The sequence below is a fragment of the Pelecanus crispus genome, chromosome 2 (assembly GCF_030463565.1).
Source record: "Pelecanus crispus isolate bPelCri1 chromosome 2, bPelCri1.pri, whole genome shotgun sequence".
Lineage (NCBI taxonomy): Eukaryota > Metazoa > Chordata > Aves > Pelecaniformes > Pelecanidae > Pelecanus > Pelecanus crispus.
In genome coordinates, this window is record NC_134644.1 from 27,272,566 (window position 1) to 27,286,975 (window position 14,410).

The 14,410-nt window shown below is 36.1% G+C and overlaps 1 protein-coding gene across 4 annotated transcripts in view; it reads left to right on the plus strand.

The window, feature by feature from the left end:
• Nucleotides 1–14,410, plus strand: part of VPS50 (VPS50 subunit of EARP/GARPII complex) — a 96,642-nt gene that overhangs the window by 47,784 nt on the left and 34,448 nt on the right. For all 4 annotated transcript variants that reach the window (XM_075728185.1, XM_075728184.1, XM_075728186.1 and 1 more), the window contains 4 exons: nucleotides 3,320–3,410; nucleotides 4,246–4,422; nucleotides 12,055–12,173; nucleotides 14,261–14,367. In XM_075728185.1, the coding sequence (XP_075584300.1) occupies nucleotides 3,320–3,410; nucleotides 4,246–4,422; nucleotides 12,055–12,173; nucleotides 14,261–14,367 (494 nt within the window). The remainder of the gene's footprint in view (nucleotides 1–3,319; nucleotides 3,411–4,245; nucleotides 4,423–12,054; nucleotides 12,174–14,260; nucleotides 14,368–14,410) is intronic.

Here is a 14,410-nt window from a genome sequence, read left to right on the forward strand (position 1 = left end):
TTTAAATGCTTTCCAAAGGAATTCCACGGCATAATGTTTCTGCATTGAGGTTGACAGATAGTGGAATATGTTTCATGATGAGAATAGGGCTCTGAACCATGGAGAAAGGGAGAGGGGGGAGAAGCCTTTGCTTCTGCTATGGTTGTGGAAAACTCTAGTTCTGCAGCAGGCAAGACAAATAAAGATGAAAATCTTTTTATGTAGAATTTCAGTAGTTTTTCAGGCTGCCTCTTAAGCTGTCTCCTGGGATCCTGAGGATGAATGCCTCTGAAGTCCATACTTCCTAGCAAAATTGTTACTTCTTTTTCTATGCCATTACATAAAAAGAGCTGATCATGTGTGGCTATGAAATGTTTTTTTTCAATATGCAGTTTTGTCTTATATCAAATGAGATGTTTAGAACTGAGTCCATACTTTTGAGTCATATTTTCATTTTTTTTTCATTGGCAGTATCTAATCTTGTTTCAGTCAACTCTACTATCATATCTGAGGCCTGTCATATGTGCTGCCATGTGCAGGCAGTCTCTGGCCTCAGATATGATATATGGCTATGATAGCTTCAGGACTTGTCTGTTTTAGTTGTCGTGATTTCCCAAATGTTTTGGCTTGGATGATTGATAACTCTTTCATTCTAGTTATCTAGCACTTATCTTCTTTCTGGGTGTAAAAAGCTAGGAGGCTATGAGAAATACAGCGTTCCTTGCTCTAAGAAACTCTTACTTTCCCAGTCTTTATCTGTTGTCCTCTGTTGTATGGGAGCTGTCATACAACTAATACATCCAAACCCATTTGGTCTGAGACTTTTTGCCTGAAATCCATAAAGTATGAAAATTATGACAGGAGAACACGAGAAAGGGTCTGAATTCAGAAGCTGAGTATGTGGTTTGGAATTTCTTCCAGCTTTTGTAGTTTGTAGCTAAGATTTCTTTCTGGACATCTGATGAAGACCTCCATTCCAGTTGCCTGAAAAGCTTGAGCCTTAATGAGGTGCACATTATGTCTTGTCAGGAGATGAGTTGATTAAGATGCCATGCCACCTGTCTTTATTTCTTGAAAGCATTTCTGAACCCTGAACTGAATTTCATGAACTGATTTGGAAACTGAGCTTGCAGCTCTAGATTCAGAAGAGCTGTTTTGGTCTATGTAACCGTCTTTTACTGCACTGACTTACCACTTAATACCTTATTTGGTTAAGTAAATATCGTTCTGACCGTTATGGTTTTGCTTATGTTTAAAGGACCTGTTAACAGCTTAGGGAATCAGAGACTAAATTTCTGAATTATGAGTAAAATAAAGGTTAAGGAACATTGATGGAATATGTATAGAAATAATCTTTTTTTAAAATAACTTGTGTTTTTTGTTAAGGTAATGTTTCTTGTAATTCTTGTGAAAATAAAAGGAAATACTTATTGATATGACTCAAAATATGGGAATCTTTTAATACTTTTTACATGTTTTATGCTGTGTGGGTATTGTGAAGATCAATTGGCTGATGTTTTCACCCTCAGAAGGAAAAATATAAAAAACTCTCTCCAAGCTATATCCCTCAGGTTGATTTATATAAAAGCTTTAAGCTTCTTGCCTTTTCAGATCAAACTGATGTGGCTTTCACTCCCCTTGTGTATTTAATTGGAGAGGGAAAAAAAAAAAAAAAGCTAGTGCCTTTAAGGATTCATTAGTACATAAAAGCTACATAGAGCTGAAATGCTTAGAGTCCAGGAGTAATCAGTTCTTTGATTGTGTAATTTGACATATGTGGCCTCCTGGGCATTGTGGTGTTTTAGAGAACTGCCAACATAGAGAAAGCATTCAAAGGAACTGGTCACGTCATTCAAAAAGCATAGAAGACCTATGTAATACTAGAGCATATGTGAAGCCTTTTTTGGGTAAAAGTTGGTTATTTTGAAAAAATCAGAATGGGCTTTTGGCAGAGGACATCAGTAAGCCGATTTTTGGAATGCAATTTACTTTTTGTTCTGATATGTTTGTAAAAAGCTGTGTCTGATCACTAAACCTTTTCAGAGGACAAATGCATCAGACCTTCCAGGTGTGCTACTTTCTAGATTTATATGCTGGTGAAAATGAAGAGCATTTGTTCAAGTACTTTGTCAGTGCCTGGATTTCAGCTTTGAAATGATACAAAAACTGGTGCTGTGTGGCTTTTAAATGTTTGCTTTTCCAGGACTCCTTCTCCTAAGTCTTCCTCTCAAATAATTTTAATTTGTAACGCTGATTTTCACAGCATTTCTATCTGTTGTTTCTGTTGGCTTTACTGCAAGAAGATCTGCAAGCTACGGGTATTCAGTGCCTTGAAAATAGCACTTGAAGTCTATTTGCATTTAACTGGTGAATTTAAATAGACACAGCAAACTGTAGTCATAATTCAACACATTGCTCATCTCGTTGAGGCAAGAAAATTTTAATTGTAGTGGTGATTATAGTTTGTTATTGAAATAGTGGTATTTCTAGAATATTTTACTACCGAATTAGAAACCCAGTGCATAATTTACCAGCTGCTACTTGTTAAGCAAAACAATATACCATATATTAAGAAGAAAAGATACAGCAATGTGACCTCAGTAAGCACTCATTGCTGTCTTTTCCTATATGAGTTCCTGGTTATGTGGCAAAAAGATTTTCTTTATTAAAGGTAATTCTGCTTATGGGGGAACAGAGGCTCTAATGGTTAAAAACGTAACAGAAACAATGCAGAGATGTAATGGCTTGATTACATTTCCCTAAGGCGTTTTCTGTATTAGTACCAAGGTAAAGTTAAGCTATGAAGAAAAATACAGCTTAGGAGATTAATAGCCATTTAACTTTTTTCTTCTCTGAAAAGTTAGGATGTCTGTAGAGCATTAGTTCTTTCCACTTCCCTTTGCTACCTGTTGGCTTCAGTGTGTTTGAAAGAAGCATCTATCTTGTGTGGCCTCACAGAAGCGTTGTACTGCTATTAGAGTGTTGTGTATATTATATTGCTTTCTCCAGTTTACATAGCGGAAAAAAGGTCCAGTATTACTGCATAATCATAGGTGTCCTTCTACACTTTCTAATGTTTTTGACAAAAAAAACCTGTTTGCAAATTTTGGAGATTGACAGGCTTTGAGAATTTCTACAGAAGTGTCATAAAACATACACTGTGTTAGTAGCCACAGTTTTATGTTGGTCTGTCAGTTGAAAGAATGAGTTAAATATCTGTTTTCAAGTATGACTTTTTATACAGTTTTTGAAGGTGTTTTTCACTGCATAAATTAAATAACTGTCTACTGTCTGATTTACTCTTGCTGCCAATTAAGAGTAGTCATTTGTTGTATTTCAGAACCCGTCTTGAAGAATTAAGAATGTTTTTGGAGAATGAGACCTGGGAACTTTGTCCTGTTAAATCAAGCTTTAGTATTCTGCAGCTTCACGTACGTTCTATGAATAACACATATAAATGTATTAATACTTTAATAGCTAAGCGTCCAGGTGTTCTGAGAAGTAGTAAGATCCATGAACTACTGTGCAAATGTTTTTAATGGCTGCTAAAACCACCTAAATTTCACTTCATGATGTTGGAAATTTAAGATTCAAATGCTTTTAAAACACTAGTGTTCCTGTTTCAGGCAGGTAGAGGTTTACAGAAGATGCTAGAGTTGTAAGCATAATGCTTGTTTTTCATGTTTTAATATGCTGTTAATATGTCAGTTTTCCATTTCTAAATTATTTATCTGAGAGTAAGGTGCTAAAAGATGAGTGCCTAAAAGTAGTCACATTTAGCTCATTAGCTTGTACCAATTTTTGGCATCTGTTTCTGGAAACATAGGTCATACTGGCTCACTTGGAAAGGGAAAAAAAAAGTCAGCTTTACTAAATTACTAGGTAACTTGTCTAAAGAAAACTATATTTTTGGATAGAAGTTAGGTCTTGTTTTATCTCCTAATTTCTGTGAAATAAAAAACCCACTTAATTTTCACTTGGTGTTAGACGGCAAATACTTTCAGAATGAAGGAAATGTATTGCATGTCATAGCCAAAAACTGCTAAAATGAGAAAGACAAGCAGTATAAGATTGCCAATTTCAAGGTTAACTTGAGCCAGCATGAAAAGCGTGTTGAAATAAGCAGCAAGCTTTGGCTAAAAGTTTACATATCAGGTTAATTGTCCAGAAGTTTGTTGTTATGCTCTGTTTTTAAGGAACTGGAGTCATAATAATACTGGAACTGTCTTGTTGGTGATTAAAATTGTACTTTATTTCTATCAATAGGAGTTTAAGTTCATGGAGCAGTCACGTTCCCCATCTGTGTCGCCTAGTAAGCAGCCTGCTTCAGCAATTTCAACAACAGTAACGTTATTTGAGCAGTACTGTAACGGAGGAAACCCATTTGAAATTCAGGCCGACAGCAAAGATGATGAGACAGAAGATGTGTTAGCTTCCAATGGGGTATGGAGTGTTTCAGGAGAAAAAAAAAAAAAAAAAGCAAAGCAAATCTTGCTCTCAGTAAATGATGATTTATTTTGTGTATCAATGATGGCAAAAAGTCTTAGTACAAGGATCAGTTAACTGCAGTACTGTGTAAAATATCAATCCACTTTACTCATTTTATTACGTAGGTTGCTTTGCTTTTAACAGTGCCAGAAAGCCAGGCATCCTGTTTAAAGTTCAGTTTGTTTTGCAGTGAATCAATATTTTTTTCCACTGAAGTCAAGTGTTCCTGAAGGCTAGCAAGACATGTTCCACTTAAACCCCTGGAAAAACACTAATTTGTTAGCCTTCTTTGTGGAAGTAATTTTGTCATTTTAGGACTGGCTTTCTGGCTTCTTAGGGAAGAATCATTGTGGGTTGCTCCTTCCGTTGCATTTGTTCACACCTACGTGATTTGCCATGGATTATCTGATGTTTATTAGGCAGGTTTTAATTGTAATTTAAATGCTCAGGACACTCGCTTTACAGTGGGATATAGTATAAAACTGAACAATAACTTTGTGTATTTTTTTTTTTTTAATTCTGTCAAAATCTGGCAGTGGTCAAATATGTTTTACTTTAAAACTTTGTACTCTTCTCTTAAATGCTATATTAGCATCTCTTTGTTAAAGCTTTTGCTCTTGTTTGATAAATAATGTTTCCTTGGGCTTTTTTTTTTTTTTTTGTGGTAAGGTTGGGTTTAAGGTTTGTTTAAGATTAGTTAATCCAGTTTGTCACACTAATGGCTTTCTGGTTTTTAACTTCATCTTTCTTGCTTTCCCTGTGGAACTTCAGTTACAAAGCAGCTTGATCTGTATCTCACACACCTGAGTGCGATGCTGCAGTGTCTGTCTTTCTGTGGGCAATGCTGCAGTCTTTTTCCTACTGTGTCACTTGAAGAGAAAATACAGTTGATTGGCATAAAACATTGTTGCATTGTGCTTAAAGGAAGCTGCTGGAGAGCTAGTTTCCTGGTGGTAGTTCTTCCACTGTCAAAGTAATACAGCAGAACATATATCCTGCCTTTTCATATCAGTAAACTGAGAAGAGTCGCATGGTTATCACTGTTAGACTTATATGGAGACTACAAATGAGTGTGTTAAGCAAAGACAAATGCGCTGCAGGGCATGCTGAAAACTGCAGAATTCCATGGTGATTTGTTGAAACTCACTCTGAAACAAACCTTTTGGGGAAACTGGTCAGCTATTTGGTAGATATTTGCTAAAATGATCCTTAGTGAAATAAGAATGAATGATGATACCAGTAGTACTTTTGAGATTTTCAAAATGAAAGCTCCCACTACTGAAGAGTTCATTTCAGACTTTTGTATATGTTTGTGAGTAGTTTTGCTTTTTAAAAGATTTTTCTGAACAAAAAGGACTAGAAAATTAACTTAACTCTGGGTTTTTTGTTTGGGTTCTCCCCGCCCCCCACCAAGACAGCTTTCTTCTGAAGGTTGGCTCTGTAACAAATGTATAGAGCCATCAGGACCTGCACTGTGAGTGCAGAAATACATCTCAAATATTGCAGGATATTTTTTGCCACCATTTGCTTGTAGAATAATTAAGAAGGTGTGAAATTATTTTCCAGAGATTATATCAACTGGAGCTACTGAGACTGGATAACATCTCAAGAACAAAAAAGAATAATTGTTGGAACACGATTTCAATCTCTTCTGATTTCCTGCAGGTCGCTGCTAGCAAATGAGTGCATGCGCTGTCCCCATATTTTTGTGCAGTGATTTGTAAGCAGAATACGTACACTGGTAGAAGGCTAGAATTGTCTTAATTTCTTGACTGTGGATATATTGAGGAATTTTTCTTTCTATCTGCACACTTGTATGAGGTATGAAAACTTTGAACACAAGTTAGAACAGAGCTGCTTTGTTTTTTCCAGTTTTAACATTTTACCCTTCAGAATCTGTTTCTCCTAGCTCATGTAAAATTTAAATGACATCAATATCCTCTGCACTAAGCTTTTGCTTCTATAATCATAAAATCATTTGATGAAAAAATCAGGCAGCAAATGCTGATGAACATGTTGGTGATACTGTTTGGTTGGCTTTTGCCAGCCTGAAGCATCATACTGCTGCCAAGCAGACTGCTATAAGTAATACCTTCTTCTGTCTTCAGTTGTATATTTTTTTTCCCCTTTTTTCCAGTGATGAACCTATTCAGAGAAGTAATAGAGCTGAAAAGCAAAAAAAAAAAAAAAAAAAAAGCTTCAGCTTTCTGTACAAATACAGTATTTCAAGTACAAACTCTGCATGTAGTGATAGTTACACAGGAATTATCGTATTACGTGAGACCAGTGGTGGCTCTCTTACAGCATCCTGCTTCTGTTAGTGGTTAGCACAGACACTGCGGGCTCATGAGAGGTAATCAGTCCTGGAAGTCTTAGTGGGACACTTTGTAACCTGCATGAGTTACAAAACCTAAATGTGTGGGATGGTTTTCCTTTATTTGTTCCAGAATTCGCTAGAAGAAAAAAGCAAAGAATCTACCCCCATGCCAGAACCACGTTTTTTATTGTAACGGAGTAATATTGTTATCCAGGAAGTTTTCTGTTACCTTTTTTGCCTTATTACCGCAGAGAGTCAATGAATTCGACCATGTGATCATCCTGGGTAAAAACGTCTTCTCATTCTGAATTTGCCGATAGCCACTGGAAATAGTCTGTGTATGCAAAGGTTATTGCTTTCATATTGGTTGTTCACTGCTATTTTTTTGAAGGTATGTGAGGCTCAGTCCCAGCCAGAGCTGAAGCTACTTAAGACAGTAAGCAATAGTTTGTTAGTAAAGGATTGCCTCGTGCTTTGCACATAGGTGCTGCTATCGCTGCAAGCACCGTGGTGGGGATGGGGTTCTAGTAAATCAGTCAGACACTGTATGCCCTCTCTGATGGGGCTGAGAGCCCCTGCCTCAGCAGTTCAGCAGCGGCAGGCTGTGGTCATGGTGAAGCAGGCTAGAGGGAGTCATGATACCATGAATAATCAGTAGGCTGATGTGTTACACATGTAGCAAAGTCCATGTTGTTGTTCCCTGTCTTTAGTTTTGAACAGTGTTCCATTTGCATGTTGTCAGGGTCTTTCAAGGCTGGCTGTACTGTCCTCTTTTTCAAAGCTGTGTGCCAATTGCGTGTTCTTTATTAGTGAAACCTTAATATATTTTAAATTGATAAAATCTGATTTTGTGCCTGGTGAAGAACTGTAATGAATTTTGGCTTTCCTTTGACACCAGAGGGACAGAATGTTCTCTGTGGAAAAAGTGAAATACCAATGATATGTTTTATTATACATTTTTCTTGTGAAATATAGGTTAAATTTGCAGTAATTCATATTATAAAATGGGGGGGGGGGGTTAACCTTAAATGTAGTGGTATTTGGAGAACTTAGCAGTAGTGTCTAGAACTAATTTTTTTTTTTTTTAAAACTAAAATGTAAAGTTTCAGTTTGCTCAGTGTAATTTAAAATTGATTATGGAGGATGATGCTTTTGATTTTTCTTCTCTCCTTGTAGAAATCAGTTGTGGTATTTCCTTTGTTTGACATGTTTCTAGCAACGCTGTATATAAACAGGTTTATTCCTTATGATAACTTGAGTTTAATGCATTGGAAAATGGGAAATAACTGTTTTTAATATTGAAAGATGTTAAGTAAATCTGAAGAATTATACTGAGAGTGTGGACGAGGTGTTCAACAATGCTAAGAAGGCACTTACTTTGTTTTCATCAGTGTATTTGGCTGTTACCCAGTCACTGGAAGGATAAAGTCCTTTCCAAAATCTTTGTGAGCCAGGGAAGTATTATGCACATTTACATAGAGAACTGAGGCACAGGATAGGTTAATTAACTTTTCAGTAGTTGTACAGGACATCTAACCTGGCTGGTATTAGAACCAAGGTTTCGTGCAGCCCAAGTGAATATACTCTCCAGGTGACCATCCTACCTTCCCTTTTCACATTTTTCATCTCCTCTCTCCATTACTGGCTGTTCCAAAGTGCTGACACACAGAAAAAGCACTTATTTAAAACAAAAAAAAACCCCACCAAACAAACTTACACATATTTGGTTATCTTTTACATAGAAACAGAAATAACTTGCTTAGGTAATGTGGGATAAAATTTCTACAAAGGTTTAATGTTTCAGTTTCTTGACTGACCGGTTAAGGTGGAGTCACATTTTAGCACATAAAATTGAAATTACTTCAGATGGACGTTGCAAAATTTTGTTTCCAGAGAATGCAGACATGTTTCCAGATGTTTCAAGAAATGGCATGACAAGGACATAAGCAATTGATTTACTTGTCAAATGATCTGTAGGATGGCAAGAACTGCCAGGATTTCTTTTGAGAATTTTGAAGTCTTTTTAACTGCTTAGCTGTTGCAGTTCTGGACAACTGAAAATGGGCCTCTGGATCCAGTCACCTCAGCTCTATATTTTGATTTCAGTGAGATGCTTTATGTCCCTTTTCTGTAGCTCCCTAAAATATCTTTGTTGCAATACAGTTAACTTACAGTTTAGCAACACTCTTCAACTTTGATGAATCTTACTACTGTCCTATGCGTTTGTTTGGGCTGATTGCCTAAACATTTGTGAACTGATTATTGCTACAAGATATCTGAACTCCTTTTAGCACTTTAAAATTTCACTGCAGACTGCGTATTCAGAATGGATTTATAAGGTCACTTTAGGTTGAGGTCACTATTTAATAGTTGTGAGTTACTGCATACTTTAAGATGCAGATATTTTTATGTCATTAAATAACTCTTGCAGCTTATTAACAGCATTAAGTTGAGGAGACTTAATAAAGTATGTTTCCATGTAAAAAAAAAAACCAAAACAAAACCCAAAAGACCCCCAAAACTTTCTCAAAATTCTCTTAATCTATGATGTTAAGACAGTTAATATGTCAACTTTCAGATTCATATATCAGTATGAATTGTAGTTAACAATGTATAATTTTACTGTCACTAGATTTTAATTGAATCGGCATATCACTTATTATATATTAATGCATAATAAGTGGTGGTAATTCTCTGTGCTAATGTTCCAGCCAAGTTAGTTAAACTATGACTCTCTTTCTCCTCAATCAAGCCTGAACTGAGCTCATTTTTGAAATAAACTGAGCTGCTTTCATTATAGCTTTCCTTTGTCTGAAATGTTCATGAGGCAGAAATTTTGCTTGTGAATACTAATGATCAGAACATTTCTTTTTAGTCTGTCTCTCATACTACGTTCTTTTTTCTATCTGAGCTGTTTTTGCTTTGAGTTTGTTTGTACTGTAGGCTTCCCACTTTGATAATGTACTGCTTTCATAGTGCTAGGCTCTAAAAACCTCCATAGCTTAAGGCTGGGGCCAGGAACTGCCATGCCTGGCAGAAAAAAAATGTATTTCTTAGTGCATTTTGGATGATTGAGAGACTGGCATTACCTTAGTGTATCTTTCTTGGTTCTCCCTTCTAGAGAGTGGTCAATCCTTTTAAAACCCTGCCATTTCTTAAGGATCCTGGAACCAGACTGTCTTTGTCATATGTGTCATTATTGACTCCTTGGATAAAATGGCTTCAGAGCAGTGTACACGTTAAGGAAAAGTTAAAAGAAAAAGTATTGTGGTCTCTCTCCAAGTGCAAGTGCATTCTGGAGCCTGGTGGATATGCTTAATGTTGTGATAGTTGTGTAGGTATTCAGGAAAAAGGGTTTTATCACAGAGCATCAGGTATTTGTTTTCCTTTAATCTTTTCTGGGTTAAGAAACTCACATGAAAAAAATTATTTCATTATTTACAAAGTGTCTAATGCAGCTATACTACAGAGCAACTTAGAAAACTTGTAAAAGAAATTGACATTAAATACTGCTTTTAATTGGAGTTTAAAAAGATTGCAAATTTCAGGTGTATTTAAAAAAAAATCCCAATTGTACACTTTTAATATGTATGTGTGGCTTCATAATTATAAAAAGCATTTATTATCTGTGTTTGTGAATAGTATTTCTCCACATAATTCACACTCTAGCAATAATAATACATGTCTACCATGGAAATCCTATATTGTATTATATATGCTGTAGCCTGTGTTGCTCATTTTTTCCAGACATCACTTGTTAGGCTCAAACCCTCCATCCTTGAAAATAATTCTCTTGCGATCTTTGAAATGCAATTGAACAATTGAACAGAGTGTAAGAGTTCCAAAAAATTAAAAATGCAGCTGAGCGTTTGGAGGCAGTAGTTGTCTGTAACTACTTAAGCTTCTTATTTTTCAAAAGATGCAATTCACATCAAATGTTGTTCCTCAGTATAAGGCGGCACATCTCAAGGCAGGTATACGTAGTTAATTTATCTACACATTCATATTTTTCATAGAGTTATTCTGGAATAATTTGTGGCATGTGTGACATGAAGCAAATGGTGCATGAGGCTTTCTTCCATCAAAGAGGAATTGTCTCACTGATAATTAGATAAATATTTCAAATACCAGGCTCTTGTGCCTTTAACTAGATGAAGGACACTGTATGTTTCAAAACAAACCCAAGAACCAGCACATGCAAAACACCTAATGAAGTTTCTGAGCAAGCAAGGGCAGGGAAGAAAATACTTTTAATCTAGCCCCCACTGATTTATTCCACTGATACAGCTGAGTTGTAACATTAGAGTGTTTCTTAGAATAATGCACTGTGTTTTGCGGTTTTATTGTAGTTTTTATTTTCCTCTATGAGGAAAGGTGTATCAATTTGGGCTGCAGAGTCCTCTTCCTTGCTTGCTCTGCACTTTTTGTTTGTTCCATGTACAGTGCAAAGTTTGTATGTATACCACATACAGATATATACAAAATTACTCTTCTTGCTGTTGATTTAGAACAGCATACAGTTGAAGAAAATAAGTGCAAAAAACTTAATGAGGAAAAAAATTACATGGTAATCGTAGCCATGAGTATATACTTAGATTTTTGTAGTAGCGTTTGACTGCTTATTGTTTTCTTGAAATGTTTGTGCTTAGTCAAAATCGCCCTGGTGTCTAACAGGTTAAGTGGTTGAAAGACTCTCTAGTAGAAATGTCTTTTGGAGTGTACTAAAATAAATTTTAAAAAACTGCAGGTTGATTTTTTGGTGTTGTTTTTTCTAAATAAATGTGTACAATATAAATAAGTATTTTTGTGAACCAATAGTTTCGTCCTTCTTGCATTAATAATTAAGGATTGCTGCGGTGCCAGGTTTTTTTTGTTTATTGCCACCATATGGATGCATTTTGAGGTTTTATTAATGTTTTTTCAGACTGTAAAGCAAATAATAAAAGCTCAGATACGTGAGTAGTTGATACAGCACCAAGAAAGCAAAAAAAATTATCAGTAGCTGGGAGAAATAGGATGATGCGACTATTTACTCTTAATCAGCATCTGAGAATAGAAGTTTGTTTAGAAATGCACTTACAAATGGCTTTGTATAATTTGGCTGCTCCATTTTTAATGAACATTGTCAGTGGTCTTTCAACCAGCAAAGTTATTTGTATCCTGATCAAGGTAAAAGCCAGGAAATGATCAAAATACTATGTTAAATGAGTGACAATATTACAAGGAAAATAATGGCAGTCAATTGATTCTTTTTTTTTTTTTTTTAACAGTATGAATCAGATGAACAAGAAAAAAGTGCCTATCAAGAGTATGATAGTGACAGTGATGTACCTGAAGAGCTGAAAAGAGATTATGTGGATGAACAGACAGGAGATGCCCCTGTGAAAAGGTAAGTTGGCTGTGTGAGTCCTTGGTCTCATTTACATGCATTTCATCTCAGTACTCTAATTAGTTAATTTTCTGTTTAATCTATATGACAGTGGAATAATAATCAAATAATCTCTATGCTGCCTGCATAGTTAGAACGGCTCAGCACTTAGATCTCCAGAAGGGGGAGGAACGTTAAACTGCTCATGATTATTGCAGAAAGAAACTTTGGAAAGCAAGATTTTGAAGGAGTATAAAGGCTCTCTGAAGCAGGTAGTGGAAAACTGATTAGCCAGCATTAGATGTTAACTGAAGGTCCTTCTACAGCCGCTGTTGTGTGCACGTATAATTTCTGTGTGTCAAAAGCAGTTGTTTGCAGGCAAATGGCTTGAGGCTTGGGCTTCTGCTTTTGCAGAACAAAAGTAAACTTCTACAGATTAAAAAAAAACAAAAAAAAAAAAACCCAAAAAAACCCCAAACAACTTCTGTAGCTTGAAGGCAGTAATTTTGAATTTTAAATTCTCTTTTTCTTTAAGAATATATATACACACGCACATACATGAATATACATACTATATTTTGATGAGTATTTTATTTATATGTGTTCATATAAACAAAAGCCAACTCTGTAGCCTTTAAAAGAATCTGAAATAGAAATTTCTGTCTAGGACACTGTACTACTTAGATGTCCATTTAGACTTTGTGATGATGGCTAACATTATTTGTATGTAGAGGATTGCAGGAGAACTAGAAAGCCATCTCTTGGGTCAAAGCAGGAATGCTTTTCTACAAAATAACTCTTCAGGATTGTCGTGGTTTAGCCCCAGCCAGCAACTAAGCACCACGCAGCCGCTCGCTCACTCCCCCTGCCCCGATGGGGTGGGGGAGAGAATCGGAGGAGTAAGAGTGAGAAACACTCCTGAGTTGAGATAAGAACAGTTTAATAATTGAAATAAAGTAAAATAGTAATGAGAATAATAACAATATAATAATGATAATATTAATAACAGTATACAAAGCAAGTGATGCACAATGCAATTGCTCACCACCCGCCGACCGATTCCCAGCCTGTCCCTGAGCAGCGATCGCTGCTCCCCAGCCAACGCTCCCCAGTTATATACTGAGCATGACGTCACATGGTATGGAATAGCCTTTTGGTCAGTTTGGATCAACTCTTCTGGCTGTGCCCCCTCCCAGTTTCTTGTGCACCTGGCAGAGCATGGGAAGCTGCAAAGTCCTTGACTAGCATGAGCAGTAATCAGCAACAACTAAAACATCAGTGTGTTATCAACATTCTTCTCCTACTAAATCCAAAACACAGCACTATGCCTGCTACTAGGAAGAAAATTAACTCTATCCCAGCCAAAACCAGGACAAGGATAAAATATTGTTAGCATGATTTCGTAAGATACATCACATAAACTACTTCATTTCAAAGAAGTGATAGAGATACTGATTAAAAATTACTTAATTGGAACAAATCACAGTCATTGTCCCTAGCTTTGAGCTGTGAACTTGCAGCATTCTGAGTTTTTGGAAGAATATTGTTTTGAGGTATGGCAGCTGGCAGAAGGTTTCTCTTACAGAATCAGACAATATCTCAAGTTGGAAGGAATCCATAAGGATCATCGAGTCCAACTCCCTGCTTCTTGCAGGACTACAATTTATGAAAAATTTAATGTGTTTTTAGTTTCATCTTCCTCAAAATTGTTTCTATTTCCAGATAGTTGTTTTCAGCTGTAGCTTACTAGTCTGCCCTGTTTTGTTGTGACTTGTGTTGTTTTCATTTTCTTTACTATGAACCTGAGTCAGAGTGGTTAAAATGATTGCTGAGGCCAGGCACAGGCCTGCAGAACTCAAGCCTTGGACTACAACTCAGAAACTCCTTTCTCTAGCACAATTTTATGTAAATTATGCCAGGCTTCTCTCTTTAAATGTTAGAATCTTAACCCAGTTATGCTTTGGTATAAATAAAATAGTGTGCTGGAAGACATACTGGCATATGAAAGAAGGGGGAGGAAGGATTTCTTTTCTACTAAATTTTATTTGTATGTCCTTGAATATAATAGGAAGTCACATTTGGTGTATTTTCTTTTGTTTTCCCTAAAGTGTTTCTCGAGAAACTCTGAGGAGCAGAAAGAGATCAGATTATAACCTCAATAAAGTGAATGCACCAATCCTAACAAACACTACGCTGAATGTAATAAGGCTTGTTGGTATGTAGAACAATGTAGTTTTCTATATGTGTGTTTTATTTTT